The sequence below is a fragment of the Microchirus variegatus genome, assembly GCF_963457635.1.
Source record: "Microchirus variegatus genome assembly, chromosome: 16".
In the NCBI taxonomy this organism is placed as follows: domain Eukaryota; kingdom Metazoa; phylum Chordata; class Actinopteri; order Pleuronectiformes; family Soleidae; genus Microchirus; species Microchirus variegatus.
Window position 1 is genome coordinate 13,124,085 of NC_139817.1, and position 18,878 is coordinate 13,142,962.

The following is an 18,878-nucleotide window of genomic DNA, read 5'->3' on the forward strand; positions in this document are numbered from 1 at the left end:
CACCTGTTAAAATACAGAAAACCTTTTGATACACTATTATTATTTTTTCCTTAATGTACTGCCTATTTTCCCCATTTTACCCTATAACATTATAATAATAATAATAATAATAATGATGATAATAATGCATTTTATTTATATCACAGTTTACATTTACATTAAATCTGAAAGTACCACATTAAAAGCAATAAAAGCACAAAAACACCCTTTAACGCACATTAGAACTTCATATATAAACTATTGATTGGCTCTCTGGTGGACAGGCAGGGCATTGCACCACCGTGGAGCTGTTGCCTGGAAGACTGTCTTCCATTGTGTGCAGCTTAGTCCTGAGGGGGATTAGACGGTGACTGGTGTGGAAATTGTGGGGGTTTGAGGAGTTCCTTGTCAAAAACTCAGAAATGGGGCTGCAACTAACGATTCCTTTCATAATCGATTCATGGGGACATTTCTCCAGGCGCTCTGGTTTTTCTCCCACAATCAATACATGTATGAATGTAAGACATTGTGCAATTTTGGTTGTATGACAATTAAATATAATTTCCTTTCCTAAATGATGATGTGGGGCAAAGAAACCAGAAGACATCAATTAATCGTGTTGTTATTGAGAAGACCATAGAATTCACATGTTCACTTCTTTCTCACAAACACAAACACAAACACACTGTTGTCTGATACGTGATCCTCTACCCCTTGCACTTACTAGTTTTACCATTTACAACAGTCTTTTATGATGGTTTAACAATGGTATCCTTGTGCCTCAGCTGTTCTCAAAGTAAAATGCGTGGAAACCAAGCCAAGCCATGATTCTGTCAATAACTCCTATCCCATTACCCACAGGTATGGAGCTGGAGGGAGTGGGAGACGTGTTGTTCCTTGTGCTGATTTGTTTACCTCTGAAATTTTACTATAACCATCAACCAAGAATGTTTAATCTCAGCTCAGGCTAAACAAAGGACACGCCTCTTCGTTGTATCTCTTTTTTCCATTTTTTATGCCACTATCACACAACAGTTAGTTGCTTTTCCAGACACTGGGTGTTGCTCACTATTGCTAAACTGAACTGTCTCCTCTCTGAGGTGTGGCTGCACCTCTGATCCCTGGGCATATTCATATGATGAGACAGCAAAGTATCTACCTATCCACCCTGGAAATATTAATTATGTTATCCCACAACTGGATCTTATGTAAATATTATAACTGATGCAAGTGCCTCAAGAAGAAACTACCTAATAGAGGTTATAATCTTAATATCAGATTTGTGTGTAGTATTCTAGAGTTTTCTAGACTAAAATAAAGATACAAAGAAAAACACTGACCGAGTGAAAGAAAACCAAAATAAGTTCAAGTTTCCTTTAAGCAAACAAGTTATTCCCTGTTTGGTCACTGCAAGACAAGTTCTGTTACGCAATACTATCAGACCTGACCGAGTGTGTGAACTCAACTCGAACAGACATGTGTTCATGTTTAAAACGTACACTTAAACTGTGTTGGTTGAACCTTACAGTCATTTTTAATACACATTGTTTTCAATTAAAGCTAAGAAGTGTTCATTTTGTGTGTGTGTGTGTGTGTGAGTAACTATCTGTGTGTGTGTACCAGGTATTCCTTATGTTGTGGGGACCTTAATCTGTTTACATAGTAACATTATGAAAACCTGGCTTCTTTATGGAGACAGCAAATCAAGTCCCCATAATGTAAATTAGTAACATTTTAAGACATGTTTTAAAGGGAGGCTGAGTTTAGGGTTAGGGTTAGGATTGTGTGTGCGTGTGTGTGTGATTTTTTTGCTTGCACTCGGAGTGTTTAGTGGGATCAAACCAATTGAGTTCATGGCCACCAAAATACTAGGACTGCCCCTGTCAGGACTCATTTTTGTTTCAATAAAGTGGGTAAATTGTATTTATTTTACAAAAGTAAGATACAACAACTATTGTAAATTATTCCTTTTATTACCAAGTTACATGTATAGTAATAATTTGACTTTCGAGGATGTAATAGTGATTTATTACACTTCCTAACTAACCAACCTATTTAAATAGGTTTCACTTTTGGTGACAGTGGAGTTTCATGAGGGAGAAAAAAAAAATGTTTAAAAGAGAAACGAGGGAGAACAGTTGATAAAAGAGGACGTTATTTACATGTAAATGCTAGATTATTTTGTGAAGGAGCAGTTAGCAGCTGACGCCCAGATTAAACAGCAGCAGTAAAAAAAAACACCAGAGCAGAAAGCTCTGACCTCTGCTGAGTGTTGTGTTACTTCCGTGTTCCGCTCACCTGTTACACCTGTGTTACAGCCGCCGCTGCTGCTGCTGCTGCCGCCGCCGCTGCACCTGCTGTTATTACCGCGTCATGTCGGCGGAGCTCGTACCGCGCGTCCTAACATGCTCACCACCGACACCGAGTGAACCGGAGACGTTCAACGGCGTGATCGCAGGCAGGCAGATGGACACTGAACAGCCCATTTTCTCCGTACTGAGCGGCGGTGCGGGGCAGAAGAGTGGGGGAGACGCCGCGGTGCGTGTCGGTGGAGGAGGTGGAGGAGGAGGAGGAGGAGGAGGAGCGGCGGCCTTCTCCTCACCGACTGCGACCATCTCCGACACCGAGTCCGGGATCTTCTCTGGGGAGAGTGAGCTCTGCGTGGAGCACGAGTCCGAGCTCGACTGGTTTTGTGGCACCGAGCAGAAGCTCATCTGTTCCCACTGCGCCATCGTGGGCTCCTGCAACGGACACACGGTGACCCCACTGGCCACCAGAGTCTCGTCAATCAGGGTGAGTGCGTGGACGTGGAACCGACCTGAGACCAGTGAGGGAGCTTTTACAAATTAAGACATTTGTATGCGGTAAAGTTATTTGAAATAATCACGATGAAGTCTTGGAAAGGTCTAACACTGCTTATTTTAAAGTTAAATACACAAAATATGTTTAGTATGTAACATATATGAGGATCTATTGGCAGAAACTGAATGGCTCGATGATATTTTTTCAAGTACGATATTATATCGATATCTGGCGATACCATCAGCGACAGTACGATATACTATGAAAAAAAGAGATATTTTGTGTTTGTTTATCTCTTATCAGAAATCACCAGAAATTAATACAGCGCTTATTTTCCCCATATATTTTACAGTGTTCTGCTTTTGCCAAGATTTTTAAGGTCATTAAAGGTTCACCTCGGTGCGTAGGATGTTCTGTTAGGACATCCTTTTTGTGAGGAACGTTGACATATTAAGAATATTCTATCCATGGACAATATGCAGTTTTCTTCATCTATAGTGTGAGGAGAGGAAGTAGTCGGAAGGGAGAACGCCTGCTGCCAACTAGTGGACAATACAAACATAATTCTTCCATTGTGTTACATATATTCTGCTTTTATAAAGGAGGAAATAAACAGGCCACAATATGAATCAGTTAAATGCTGCTGCTGCTATTTATTTTTAAATTGGCTCCTTTCTTGTTAAAAGGAGTCCATCGTTTTTCTTACTCACATGCAGCAGTAAAATGAATCCAGGAAGGATATACATTCAGTTTGTGTGAGGGAGTTTGCCCTCTAACATCAACATTCTGTCGTTATTAACTTTATCTACTTTTATGAAAGGTTTCCAAAGCCAAACGTGACAAAAATGTGGATCTGTTTAGTCACCCTATCAAAGATGGCAGCCGGTGTGATTGAAGCCACATGGACTGGCATTCTGTCTTGGGTGTGTCATGTTTTGCATATGACAACATTGGCGGCCCCTGATTCCTCAGTGTGGTATTTGAAAAGACAGGATATTCTGGTTGCCTTTCCAGCTGATCAAGCTTGTGTGTGTGTGTGTGTGTTTGTGTGTGTGTGTTTTCATTAGAACCAGCTGGTAGATGTGTGTGAGAAAATGCAGCTGAAGGCGCTGAGGATCGAAAAGTTCCTCGACCAGACACTGACAGGCAAAGAGCAAAAGCTTCAGGTGAGATATACACACACACACACACACAGTGGCAAACCCAACACACACCCCACCACAGTTTGTTGACATTGGGTGGATCGTTTTTTTTGGTTTTTAAAGTCACGTTTGACAACAACACAGCTGTGCTTTGTGGACACACGGTGGGTTTCTCTTCATCTGGATTAGCGCCATGATCATTTGACTTTTCCTATACCTAAATATTGAATTTGTTGTGACGTCTTCAAAGATCTTTTTCCATAAGGAGATTGTTTTGCAAATGTAGATTTCATGGTAAGACAATCAAGGGTTGAAATTAATCGTCAACTATTTTGATTATCGATTAATCAGTTTGAAGCGTTTTTCATGATTAAAACAAGATTTCTGATTGTTCTAGCTTCTTAAATGTGAATATTTTCTAAGTTTCTTTGCTCCACATAACAAAGAAATCATTAAAACTGAATCATTTTGGTTTGTGGACAAAACAAGACATTAGAGAACGTCGTCGTTTCTAGGTTTGACAAACACTGATCAAGGTTTTTTAATGTTTTCTGACATTAGTTACAGCTCTAGTTGAAATAAAGGTTTTATTTGCCCATTTGTTCTCAGTGCGTCGCCCCAATTCAACAAAGCAAAACAAACACGTCTCTTTCACTGCGTGGATATTTATTAACCTTCCTCTTAATAAAATGGGTCTGCGAGAGGTCAAAGGTTCAGATTCCTGTAAATGTAATTAATCAGGCAACAGGATAATAAAACAGTCCTCAGGTAAATAACAAGGTATTGAGAGCACATTTAAAGAAAACATGTAGTGCCTCTGACATCATCAGTGTCTCGCTCACTAAGTCTGCTGTCAATTACCTACATGCATGCCTTCTAATGTGCTTTGTTTATGTTTTACTTTCCGTTCATGTGTATTTTCTGTTTTGTTTTTTCCCTAATAAGTGTTTTAACTGCATGATACTGAAATCTAGAGAAGCATCACTCCCATCAACATGATAGGGATCAGCTGATTCTGAATCAGAGAATTCTTCCTTGAGTCATAACCAACGTCAACATGAAAATCCTTTCTTGACTTAGTTCACAAACAAACAAACAAACAAACCTCCTCCACGTTGACCTCTAAATATCTGACACAGTGGAAACTCTGTTGCCGGTCAATAATCTTATCAGTCAATCTGTGTCAGTGTGAAGGATCGCTCGTATCCACAGGTGGAAAGAGTACTGGAATATTCTACTCAAGTAAAAGTACCGCTATTTTGATAACATTTTACTTAATTACAAGTAGGTAGCTTGTTTAAAGTGTACTCAGAGTAAAAGTTACTGAGTTAAGGTTGGGGTTCTTGTGTCGTGCAAAAAGCACACGGGGACACAAATCTCACGTTAATTGTTCTTAATTAAAGGCAAACCTTTACAAATTAAAGTGCTGACAAAATGAAAGATGTAAACACTGAATGCATCAATCAAAACGGGTCAAAGTTCACGCATGCTTTAACTTTATCCTTAATTAGCATCAATTCACCTGTCTTCGTCCTCAATCATACGCATTCAGGCACTTGTACGCTCATAAATCCAAGAAGTATTTTATTTTTAATAACTTAAAAGTTAGAGTTGATTTATTTATATCAGCCTTTATTTAGCAGGTTAATTGAGATTGAGGATCTCTTTTTCAAGGGAAACCTGGCTAAGGGTTAGGGTTGGCGGCAGCAGAAGCACAGTTACAGAACATTAAAACTGGAGCTGAAACTCCACTGTGAATTATTTAAAAAAAATAAAATAAAAATTTAAAATCTCTTTCCTAATTTGTTTCCAAAGTAGTAATGACTTCCATGTTACCGTCTTAGAGGAGAAGAAGGAGGATGTTTGCCCAGTCTGGTTTTGTAGATGAACACATACCAGTGACTGACAAATACAAATACATATTGACGGTCATAAAATGTTAAAATGTTAATAAAGCATTGATCAGTGTTTGTCAAACCTGGAAATGACGATGTTCTCGAATGTCTTGTTTTGTCCACAAACCAAAATGATTCAGTTTTAATGACTTCTTTATTATGTGGAGCAAAGAAACAAAGAAAATATTCACATTTAAGAAGCTAAAACAATCAGAAATCTTGTTTTAATCATGAAAAAAACGATTAATTGATTATCAAAATAGTTAGCGATTAATTTAGTAATCGATAAATAATCATTTTAATCAATTCAGCTCCAAATGAATCTCAGTGCCGTGTTACACATTATACACATTAAAGATAGATTCCACCAGTTTCAGACTTGTTACTTGTACTGAATATGTTGCTAAAAGGACAAGAGAATTAAGAATCTTAGATATGTAAATGTAACCGACTCAATCTGTTGTTCCAAATGTTTCTGATAAGTCTGACCTTGTAATGATGAAATTATGATGACACTATAACCTTGATCATGAGATGGAATTTAAAACCCACGCAGATTAAATTTATAGTTTAGTTTTAGTTGATATTTTCAAATTAAGCAATAATGTGAAATAATGCTACTATAGAGATATGTTTGTATCTGTCCATGATAAGTTTGTCATGGACAGATGTTTGTACTCAGGGCTTCAATACTCAGTTAACAATGTTTGTCTCTCGTCTGCAGACGGCGGCGAGCAGGACGAGGGAGCAGGTACTGGCTCAGGTCAGTGCGGCGCGGGAGGCTCTGGAGGAGGAGGAGCAGCGCCTCTTGGAGGAGGTGCAGCGCGAGGAGGAGCGGGTGGAGCAGTGTCTCCTCACGCAGCGAGCCCACTGGAGCCAAGCGCTGACCGCTCTGTCGCAAACGCGCTCGCATCTGGTGCACACGCTCACGCACACTCCGGACGCACAGCTGGTGGTGAGAGGACGTTGGAGCATTTTTGAAGAATTTAGGAGCTTCTGTTGAAATTAAGGGTCATGAATTACAGAACTATGTTAACATTATTATTATTATTTGTCTTATCTTTCAGACGAGCGTCCAGGAAATAGCTGAAAGGTAATTTATGGATAGTTATGGATGTTTTTGTGCTTGATCGGGACACAACAGAGAGGTAACATCTCTTCTTCTTCTCTGTTTGTGTGTGTGCTTGTGTCAGAATGGAGGAGGCAGAGGGCGTCAGTGAACCCTGTGATACCGACCAACTCAACCTGAACTCAAGCTGCAGTGACAGCAAGCTGCTGAGGAATCTGTGGGCCACTGCGGTGCTGCTGGGGCCAAACGGTCAGTAGGTTATGAGCAATTCACACACCTTAAAACATTTTTTTTTTCATTATTATGATAAATTCTGTGGGTGTGAAGGATAGTAAAGTAAACGTAAATGATGCTTCAGTAATCCATGATATATTTAAAGTGTTCTAAAGTTTAGTTAGACATTATATATACACTTCCGTTCAAAAGTTTGGGGTCAGCTATACAATTTTTTTTGTGTTTTCCATTGAAAGTCACACTTTTATTCATCAAAAGAGTTGTAAAATTGATAGAAAATATATAGTTGACATTGACAAGCTTAGAAATAATATTTCGTCAAATAGCATGCAAAACTGTTTTGCATGTAACATAATTGCACAAGGGTTTTCAAGAGTTTTCTAATCAGCCAATAGCCTTCAAACACGATTAGCAAACACAATGTACCTTTAGAACACTGGCAATGGGCCTCTATACACCTATGTACATATTCCATTAAAAACCAGACGTTTGCAGCTAGAATAGTCGTTTGCCACATAAACAATGTATAGAGTGTATTTCTGATTCATTTAATGCTATATTCATTGAAAAAAAAGAGCTTTTCCTTCAAAAATAAGGACATTTCTAAGTGACCCCAAACTTTTGAATGGTAGTGTATATGTTAGGAACTTTTTAAAAAAACTGTTTAAAAAAAATAGTAAGAATAAAATCGTAATTACACTATGCTCCAAATTCTCTTCTGTGCTGTGATCATGTGCAGTAGTTCTGAGGAAACATCACAAACGCCATAGTTTTCGGATTTTAAAGCAGCAGTTAGTGATAGATGTGCTTGTGTTTCAACAAGTGAGCGACACAGATTTGGGAAATCTGTAGAGAGAACAAACATTACATAGTGTATATATTCACATTTAGTTATTTGACAGATGCTTATATCCGAAGTGACATGTAAGTCAAGTTTGCATGGAGTTTGCATGTTCTCCACCATGTGTGCGTGGGTTTACTCCCGCAGTCCAAAAACATGCAGATTAGGGGATTAGGCAAAATGGACACTCGAAAATTGACCGCGTTGTTTGTCTCTATGTGACCCTGTGATGGACTGGCGACCTAGGAAACAGGCAATCTTAATGTAATTTAAGCTGCAACTAACAATTATTTTCGTCATCGATTAATCTGTTTGGTCCATAAAATGTCAGAAAATGTTAAAAACGTTGATCGGTGTTTGTCAAACCTGGAAATGACGATGTTCTTGAATGTCTTGTTTTGTCCACAAACACAAAGAAAATATTCACATTTAAGAAGCTAAAACAATCAGAAATCTTTAAAAGCTACACTGCAGACACTCAGGTGAGTTACAGTGCAGTGAGAGATCATCAGGAGAAAAGATATAATAGGTGGAAAATGCATGAGTAGAGAGAACTCGAGACAAGGTATGGTGAGTTAATGGTGTTAAGAGACAGCACTGTAGCACTTTGTGACACTTTCTCCCTCTTCTCACAGCCCTTGGATCACCATATTTAAAGTTTGACGAGCGCACAGTGAGCCCTCTTCTGTCCTTGTCTGAGGACTCATGCACTTTGACTTTCCTCCGCAAGAAGCCCCGTCAATCCCCTGCCTACGACCCGGCACGATTCGACTGTTGGCCCAACGCTCTGGGCTCACAGTCTATGACGGAGGGCACTCACAGCTGGACGGTGGACGTAGGCGAGAGCGGCGCCTTTAAGGTCGGCGTCTGCTACGCGTCTCTGGAGCGCAAAGGTTCTGGGAACGAAGCTCGGCTCGGCTACAACCCCCAGTCGTGGGTGTTGTCTCGATACGACGGGGACTACTCTTTCTGCCACGCGGGGAAGAAGGTTCCACTGCAGGTGGTGACGGTTCCCAAGAGGATCGGCGTGCTGCTGGACTGGCCCAGTCAGACGCTGCTGTTTTACGAGCCAGACTCCAGCGCCGTGCTTTACTGCACCTCACAGCACTTCAGTGCCCCACTGCTGCCGGCGTGTGCTGTGACTGACCGCAGTATCACCATCGTGCACTGACACTGACACATACTGCCCCTCCAAAAAAAATACTCAGTGACTTTAAAACATGTGAAGATATGCAAGAGAGACCTTTTTTAGTATAAGTATGATCCACAATCAGTGCAATAATGAAAACATTCAGACACAGCAACAGTTTGTGTTTATTCTACTAGCTGCTGATTCTTTTTTTGTACTAGTTTTGATAATTTAATAGGTCTGAAATCCTTTTATCTGTTGATTACATTTTACAGAAGTTGATAGTTAAAGCTATCGTGACTGATAGTGTTTTTTATGATGTTTTTTTTTAATATGATTGTTTTTAAAATGAGTTTGATCTGTGTAATGAAGTGTATACAAGCCTCATTATAGAAAATAATTACTACACTGGTTGATCCAGGACTATTGAAAATGTTATGTGACAAAATATCAGTAAACTGTTTATTAAAAAGTTTTATTAACCGACTGTGATGATTATGAAAAGCATGGAGTTTCATCTTTTTTACTTTGTGTTATATTCCAATTTCAGCTGCATCTATAGACAGTGTGTGAATGACTGTTACAGGTTAAAAATGAAGTTAAACATCTGACATTGGCCTTTCATACTTGCAGAGACATTCGTATACACAAGAGTTTTTGGAAAGAACAAAATGAGTCAAGGATCGAGGATTCTTTAAATTAAACTGCTTCAGGCGTGAGTTAAAGGTGAAGTAAGTAGCTTATAGTGCCATCTAGAGTAGAGGCTGAAATTTACAACAAAGACCTGCTGCTCTGCTCACCCCCTCCCTTCCCGGAGCGCTACAGTATCCGCAGCCGGTCAAATGTCGTCCTCGTAGTCTTTCTCCGTGTCAGCAGATGAGGTTCGTGAGGCGAGGGAGAGGGCGAGCTACCACGGCCGTAGCAGACAAAGCGGAGAGAGTGGAGGCGGGACTTCTGCTACAAGTAAAGCGACGCTTGATTTGTTCTCTCGCGTTTGTCCTTACAGGCTCCGGTAGAAACATGGCGTCTCGCTGCTAACAGTGGCTATGCAACCGCGGCCCGCGACCATGTTATTTTACATGACTTTTTGAAACACTACGAAAATGAAACAAAAACTATTATACATCGACTAGACAATGCAGGAGCACATAATATGTATAAAAAAGTGGATTTTGGGTTATATAAACCCATAAATACTACATATTGTCCCTTTAACAGCATCTTCCTGAAAATGGTACTGTTCTTCATGTGCTGTTTTTGCTGTAGTATTACATAAAACCACTAGAGAGCAGCAATGGCTAATTCAAACATCAACATTATGAACATGGCAACAGCATGCTCATGAAGCTCTAACCTCCTCAGTTTATGAAGTTAAAAGAAAAAAAAGTTTTTCCAGGACCATGGACAGCAACATGTCAAAGACCTGAGCACATGGCTAACTGGTCAATATCCGAATTTAGACCAATTTAAACTTTAAAAAACAAATAAAAGCAGCATCTACCAAAAGATTCAGGCTTTGGTTTAGTTCTGTGACACACTCGGTGAGAGATTTGGCAGTCCCAAAGATTTTGAGCGCAAGAATGCAAACGAAACATGTCTGTCACCGACTTTGGAACACAATGTTGTGAAAAAATGCAGGAAATGATTGTGGTGTATCAAGCTTAAAGTGATAAGTGGGGGCAGCTGTGTCCAGCTGAAGTGCTGTTGAGCAAGGCACTTAACCCCCTCACTGCTCCCCGAGCGCCGCTCACTGGCATGGCAGCTCACTGCGCTGGGTTAGCATGTTCTCCACCTCACTGTGTGCTGTGTGTGTTCACTAACTCACTGCAGAATTGAATTTCCCCTTGCGGGACTTAAAGGGTTCTTAATCTTAATCTAATCTAAAAGTAGAAACTGCTGCCGAATATGCGTGAACATCCAGCATTCAGGTGGTATTTTGTGAGAAAACGTCAGGCTACCATGACAGACATAGAAAATCCTTGTTACTTTGCACATATACACAACAAAAAGTAATTTAAAGCAAATGTTTAGGTTTTATGCCTAAAAATCAAAGCCATAGAGAATCTGAACATGAGGGTGCAGTAATAGGCAGTGAAGCAAGAATGAAGCCAAATTAGTAACTACAGCAACTACTGCAGCGCTGTGTATTATTCCGGTTATTGTCATGATATAAACTAATAAGTGTGTAGAAGGAGTAAGATGTCAACACCTGCTGTGCTTTCAATTCAATTCAACCTTCATTGCAGACTCATCCTGGACAGGTCGTCTATCCATCACAAGGCCAACATACTGTATACTGTAGACAAACAACCATTGACTTGCAAAAAAAAAAATACCAGTAGTAAGGAAATCAACAAATGTGATAGAATAAAAATGTTGCATTAAACGCAAACAGGCTTGTATTTATTTGATGTAAAACACGTCACAAAATATTACATTTTTTCATGTAATTGTGTGCATTTGCCTAATTTTGAAATATATACACTGTAAAAAATATACAAGGCAACTGCTCCTAAGTATAATAACCAAAATCATTGGATGGTGACGTGTACACATTACTGTAAAAGGAGAGGCTTGATTAACTATCTGACCATATATTGACTCAAAAGATAAGATAAGCAGTAGCTGTTCCTTTCTCACGAATAAGGCTCAGTGTTGCGTCACATTTAGCTGTTGCTCAACCTTTCAACGGCTGCAATACTTTTTTTTACGCCTGGACATCACACATTATGTTACATTTCATGGATGATTAAAGTAATTTTAATCTTTATACAAAAACATATTGTCAATATCAGACAGTGAATAAATATGGCCCGTTGAACCAAAACAGGTTAATTTGGTTGGGAAAAGGAACAAACCCAAGTTTAGGCAAGACTAAAATGTCCTCAGTTCCTCTGTAACTAATATCTAAAATTCCAATGTCACACTTAATTTTAGTTGGTTCCCTTTGAGGACATTTTTTTTGGTCTGGTGATTCCAGAACCATTACTCTCAGGTGCTCCTCTATTTGGATGCACCCGGTATGATTGGAGGAGGTTCGATGTTGAGCTCTTGTCGCAGGTCTTCGAGGCTCTGCTCCCATCGTCTCTCATAGAAGATGCTGAGGACGCAGCGGGCCCGTCGCCCGTTCTGCAGGGCCCAGGGCCCCAAAGACGTGAACAGCGTCTGCAAACGGCTATGAGAGGGTGACAAAAGTTCAGCATGATGCAATAGAGGAAGAGGAATTGATCACAATTGATCTATTTTACACCACTTCCTTAAAAAACATGAAGTTGACAGGTAATGAATGAGGAAGGAGTTATCATTTACAGGTAAGAATGATTTAGAGGCGATTGTTCTTGTTAATAATCTACTGGTTTAACAAGATTTTGGAATGTATTAAACTCAGAAGTGTTAATGTTTAGACGTACATCCTGTCCAAAGTTTGGGATAAAATGGACCTTTAGAGTCTCACTCATCCAGACACGACCTACACATGTTGAATAGACCTTTGTTGGCAATGTTTGGCATTTGTATAAAAGGTTGTACAACCTTGTGTTTATTTGATGAATCTTCTTTCTTATTGTCAAGGAAGGACAACTGAGGCTCATCGCGTTCATTTGGTTTTTGTTGACTTGCTGCATTGTACCTTAAGGGTGCTTTCATACCTAGGTATTTGGGGCGTTTCTCCCCAAGATTGGTTCTGATGGGTTTGTGTGAACACCGCAATCGCACACCAAATCAACCGGGCCGAGACCGCCGAGAGAGGGTGGTCTCAGCTCAGTTCCAAATGCTCGATGGAGCGGTATGTTTGCAGGGCATATTCAATTTATGTAGCATCCAGCTGCAATTTCCAACAAACCGGGAACACCAACAGTGCCACTGCTCAGAAACAGAGTTCAAGCTACACGTTGAAAAGAGTCTAGGCTTATAAATGATGCGATATAACAGGCAGTCTTCATATTACAAACTGCCCGGTGAAAAGTTCATTAGATGCCTCCAGAACACATCTTTTCCTTCGTAGGTGTCTGGATGCAGCAATAGTGTGTCGTCTTATCATCGTCAGATACAGTATATGTTTTCTTGACGTAGCCTAGATGCTCACTCACATTTGCTATAATATACTGTATATATTTTTTTCATAATGTACATTTTTTTTAAGTGCAATATATTGTCATTTTTCATACTGTCAAGTTTTTTATACTGTAGTTTTCTCATCAGTGCAATATCCATATCCTTATTTAATATCCTTATTTATTAGCTCAACCTTGTTTCCTTACACTATAAATACCATGTGCATACTGTGTATATTCTGCAGACCGGTTATAATGTACATTCTACATTCTATTTTTAAATCTATTTTTATAGTCAGTGTTAATATCTTTATATATTGTACTTTATATATTCTATCTCTTTTTGGTAATGCATGTTTATTATTTATTATCCTTCTTTATTGTCTTGCTGCTGTAACACTGTAAATTTCCCCACTGCGGGACGAATAAAGGACTATCTTATCTTATCTTATCTTGAAACGTTCATAATACTGAACACTGGTATATCGCGATCCAGGGGACGGCAAATTTCCGACAAAATTCTGACCACTCAGAAGCACGTAGCTTGAAGGCATGTCAAGAGCATGAAAACAAATAGAAGTAAGGTTAAGTTGCAACATTGTGACATCATCATCATATTACTCCCTGAATCGGAACGAAATACAGGTGTGAAAGCACCCTAAGAGAGTTCCAGCAATGTATTGGTAACATCTATGAGGATGTTGGCAATTGTTTTATGACAAGACAGGAGGAGGCAGGTTGAAGACTGAAAGCACAAAGACACGAGCATAGGTAACAGTGAGTTTGGGATAAACTCTTCTGAATGAGTATTAGCAACTTTATTAGTTGCACTTCTGTGAATGAACCAGTGCAACATCAGAGCTCTGTCTGAGCTAATGATTCTTTTTTTTCCACAAGGTAATTGTGATCTTTTAAGGATAAACATTTTACTCAGGGAGATAAATATCAGGCTGATCACTGACAAAAGTCATTGTTGCTTTGTTCTTTACCGTGAGCATCTGGTAACAGGAGAGTGGGTATCGTGACACCTGGAGAACAAAGCTACGAGCTTCGTCAACAGGAGTTCTTCAAAGACGGTTGAACGGCTTTGGAAAACCCCTCCATCAACACCTGACCAGCTGTGCGTAGGTGAACCGGGACTGATATTTGTGAAACCTAAAGACTCAAGACTGTATTCAAATGTGTGCCAATCACTACTTTGTCAGGTGGACAATGTTATTTTAGGTTTTCGGCGTAGATTTCTGGACAATAATCCAACTGAAATTAATTCTACCTCTGATCATACTACCACATACCTTACGAAATGTCTTGATGGTCAAAATGTAAAATCAACACCGTCACAAAACCACAGGTATTGTACCTTGCATTTAGCCGGAGTGGCCCCAACACTGCTCCGAGAGTGCACATGGGAAGGCCTGTCTGAGCAGCTTCGAACCATTTCACGGCCACTTCGCCTGAAACAGAAGCAGAAGCCATGCAAATGATTTAGGATCAAGTTATTTCAGATTTAGTGTGAAATCCAACTTCTGTAGTGAAACCCCGACTGCATAAGGTCACTGTGACACTAAATAAAGGCTTTTGTCAGCAGGTTCCCATTAACATTGTGAAACACAGCAACTGCTGGAGACAGCTGGACAGGAAAAGGCAGAGACAGAGAGACACATTTGGCATGTCTGCAAATGTCAAATGTGCTGCTCCAGCTCGCTCCTTTAGCTGTTGAGTTTTGATCACCATGCACACAGTTATTCTTCCTTGGTTTTTGGCTGTATTGTGAGTCAAGCCCGATTTATTTTTGACAAAATGAAACAAATCTCACAGAAGTTTCTATTTATGTTGCAGCAGAAGGTTTCGGTTGAAACAATCCCAGCTGACTCTTTCGGTTCACATAGTTTCATACTAATCGGTACAGCCAGCTTAATTTATCTGTTTAATTTATCACAGATGGAAAGTTTGTGATAGAATTTAGAGCTGAAACAATTAAACGATTACTAAATTAATCGTCAACTATTTTCATAATTAATTAATCGGTTTGAAGCTTTTTTTCATGATTAAAACAAGATTGTTTTAGCTTCTTAAATGTGAATATTTTCTTCATTTCTTTGCTCCACATAGCAAAGAAATCATTAAAGCTGAATAATTTTGGTCTGTGGGCAAAGCAAGACATTCGAGAACATCGTCATTTCCAGGTTTGACAAACACTGAACGTTTTTAACGTTTTCTGACATTTTATGGACCAAACGATTAATCAAGAAATAAATAATAATAAAAAAATAATAATCAGGGGCTGAATGTCAAAATACACCCATCGGCCACTTAATTAGGTACACTTGTTCAATTGTTTATTGACGCAAATATCCAATTATCCAATCACATGGTAGCTAGAAGTAGACATAGAACATAGACCCATTTCATTAACTTTAATGGCAGCTAATCAGTGCATTTAGCATGTAGACAATGGTCAAGACAACCTGCTACAGTTCAAAGTAGGGGTAGGAATCACAGCGTACCCCACGATATGTGGTGATGATACAGTGTCCACGATTCTGTGATAATAATCAATATTTGCAAGACAATCATAATAAATCACAATATCGGTGTAACGCCAAATCGATATTGTGACCCAGCAGTGAGCATCGACATGAAGAAGGGATTTAAGTGATTTTGTCTGTGGAATGGTTGTTGGTGCCAGACAGGCTGGTCTGGTATTTTTAGGGTTGACTGTGAATATTCAGAAAAAGAGAAAATATCCAGGGCGCAAGCAGTTCTCTGAGCACAGAGTTGAATAAGGTCATCTGTGTACCTAATAAAGTGAGAGTATGAAAGTGTCCATGACTCTTGGAAGTGTTCAATGACACCTTTTCCTTTTTCTGTACTTTTAGTGGAGTATTAACAAAGCTACAGGCATTAGAGAAGGTCAAAAATGCTTGCCTTTAAATTCCAATAAGAGATGCCACATTTCTGCAGGACAATGGGGAATTTAAAATGTATTGTATGGATGGCAGAATTCAGAAAGGCTTACTCACCCAGCATGTTTGTGGGCATGCCCAGTAAGGTGTGCAACAGGTCATGGACCTCCCTGTATCTCTGTATGACGTAAGCTAGCTCCTCATTGTCTACAAACTTCACATCTGCCCTTGAGTCAGGAGTGACATGCTGCAAGAACAGGAAAGTGGAGGAGATGATGAGAGACAAAATGTGATACAGCACATGATTGTGGGATGAAGTCAGTGTATGAGTCACTTGAAATGAGACAGTTTGATACTTGTTCTATATGACTCACTGATTTCACCCCATGAACATCATCAAACACTCACATTATCCTCCAGAAAACGGAGGTATTCTCTCCCAAAGGAGCCTTCGGGCAGTGAGGACATCTTGCTCAGATCAAGTGTAGACAATCGGATCCTGGGCCGTTCTCTGCGACAACCAATTAATATCCAGCAGGAAAAAAATGTTATCACAGGAGGAAAAAAAACTGAATTATATAATTTTTAGTGCTAAAAATGTCTTACATTAGGATGGTGTAGCCTTCAGGGTCGTTTCGCATCTTATCCCTGAGATTAATCAACGCGAGTTGTCCCGTCGTCTCTCCGAGCACTGCAACCATGTCTGTTATCAAATACACAAAACAAGACATTTTCTAACCTGTGGCCTTTTGTTGCTGCCAAACCTTCAGTGTAAAAATAATTTTGTTCATCTTGAGGTAGCACTCATTGCTTACATTTCCCATTAGTTTGATATATATATTTCATTTTAGAGAGCTTTTGAAGATTCTCAAACACGATTCATAAAATGACACATACAAAAATATAAAGCACATCACATGTTTATTTACAAATTAAAAGCAGATCCAAATAGGTGAACTTTGGTAGTTAGTAGTGATGGTAGAGGTATCTGTGTATCTGGGGAGATCTTTTGGAGGGAAAATACTGGTCTCTTTGTGTTTGTTCCTAATATTATATCCTCTTTTATTATGTTTTAATGCCATGGTTCTCAAAATGTCGTAGCACCGGAGTACCACCAGTGGTAAGCAAGCTTCCTCTGGTTTTAACCAGTTTGGTTTTTTTGTATTTTTTCTGACTACAAAATTGATTCCAAATAATTTTGAAGCATGTGACAATGGCCTAGAGGAAAAACCTTGCTAACATGTTTGAGTACAATCCTGGAAACAACATTCAAGAGATAGCAAAACTACAAGTCACTGTTCGACATGTCACGAGGCAAAAAAAACAAAAGCAGAATTTTAAGAATTTTTTAATTAGTTCAGCAGTCATGATTAAAGATGCTTCATGGTTTTAACTAGGTTGCAAAGCAATCTATGCAAGATTCCCCTCATAATAATTGCTATAATTATAAATATAAGAGTCTCACCGTGTCTGTAGGGGTTCTGTAGTGCAGCCATGCCTGACCCGACAGCCAACAGTGCTTTCTGGATAGGGGTGGTGGGGATGTGTCCAGGATACAGCCCATCATAGCAGGGGTCTGTATACTGACTGCTGCTAATGCACAACTGCTGGACACACACTGCTGAGGCAAAGGTGGAACAACATTTAGTGTAGAGCTGGAATGATTAATCGATGAATCGATTATTAATCGATTACTAAATTAATGGCCAACTGTTTTGATAATCGGTTTGAAGCTTTTTTCATGATTAAAACAAGATTTCTGGTTGTTTTAGCTTCCTAAATGTGAATATTTTCTTGGTTTCTTTGCTCCACATAAACAAAGAAATCATTAAAACTGAATCATTTTGGTTTGTGGTTTTTGGTTTTTATTTTTAACATTTTCTGACATTTACTGGACCAAACGATTCATCGATTAATCGAGAAAATAATCGACAGATTAATCGATTACGAAAATAATCGTTAGTTGCAGCTCTAATTTAGTGGACAAAGACAATATAATTAGTAAATAGTTGGTTGGATGTATAGGGATGGCACATTACCAGATATAGTAGATACTTATACTACTATATACTAAGTATAAGTTTATAGTAGTATTACCAGATATAAGTGTCTACAGATATGACACAGTCATTTTATGTATGTATATAAATATATATAAAGAAGGTGACACACATTGCTGCAATAACGCAATGTAAACTTCCTTAATGAAACAATAATGTGTGGAGGTCCATAAACATGTCCACATGAAATCCTGGTCCCAGGGCCAGGATGTCTTTGGTCCCAAGTCTCACTTTGGACATGCCTGCCTTCAGTATACTAGTGGCACCTGTCCGCAGTAGGTGCCCTTTCAGCTTTCGCCGCTGCCCTTCAAACTGGCTGTGAACGCCACTGCTCCTTATATGTCCCATGTTCAAAGCAGCGATGTTGACAGTATCAAGCCGATACGGTGCACATTATTGGTTTTATATTGGTCAGAATTGTTCAAAATATATGGTACAAACAAATGAGTGTTCGATTCCAGCTCGTGCCTCCACTGACAGTATGTTATGCTAGCATGCTAGCAGGCTAAACGTTCACATAAATAATGATTTACATTAACACGGTTCGAAATAATCAAGGTTAGTCCAAACAAACATGGTACCCGTTAATTTTGTCTCATAAAGCAACAGCTCACGCGTGGAAAAGTCGTACCTTTACAGGTCAAAACTCGGTGCCGTTGATTGAACCAACGTTGCATCCACATTGTGAACGCAGCTGCGCATGCGTTGAACGATGGTATAGTTTTTAACACCGGGGTAGCCCCAGGAAATGTCTATGACAAAGCCCGCC

At 39.4% G+C, this 18,878-nt stretch overlaps 2 protein-coding genes across 2 annotated transcripts; one reads left to right on the top strand and one right to left on the bottom strand.

The window, feature by feature from the left end:
- Positions 1-439: 439 nt before the first annotated feature.
- bspry (B-box and SPRY domain containing) lies at positions 440-9,133 on the top strand (the record flags this gene model as incomplete). The annotated part of the gene is made up of 8 exons (XM_083902347.1): positions 440-497; positions 765-840; positions 2,298-2,772; positions 3,849-3,947; positions 6,543-6,773; positions 6,886-6,911; positions 7,012-7,136; positions 8,598-9,133. 8 exons carry the CDS (start codon positions 440-442, stop codon positions 9,131-9,133), a joined length of 1,626 nt encoding a protein of 541 aa, XP_083758473.1.
- A 2,406-nt stretch (positions 9,134-11,539) lies between these two features.
- On the bottom strand, positions 11,540-18,788 carry coq4 (coenzyme Q4 homolog). The gene is made up of 7 exons (XM_083903017.1): positions 18,741-18,788; positions 17,515-17,667; positions 16,656-16,752; positions 16,458-16,560; positions 16,167-16,296; positions 14,504-14,597; positions 11,540-12,266 (listed from the first exon to the last, which is right to left on the bottom strand). The coding sequence occupies exons 1-7, from the start codon at positions 18,784-18,786 to the stop codon at positions 12,095-12,097; spliced, it is 795 nt and encodes a 264-aa protein (XP_083759143.1). The 5' UTR covers positions 18,787-18,788; the 3' UTR covers positions 11,540-12,094.
- Positions 18,789-18,878: the final 90 nt, after the last annotated feature.

What these genes read in the sequence shown, in the direction of transcription:
- coq4 (XM_083903017.1), bottom strand. Translation starts at nt 18,786, where the DNA reads ATGCAACGTTGGTTCAATCAACGGCACCGAGTTTTGACCTGTAAAG. An exon ending in ACAGAACCCCTACAGACACG is followed by an intron (nt 16,753 to 17,514) that starts GTGAGACTCTTA and finishes ATTTGATAACAG; the next exon opens with ACATGGTTGCAGTGCTCGGA. An exon ending in CCACTCCGGCTAAATGCAAG is followed by an intron (nt 12,267 to 14,503) that starts GTACAATACCTG and finishes ACCCTCTCATAG; the next exon opens with CCGTTTGCAGACGCTGTTCA.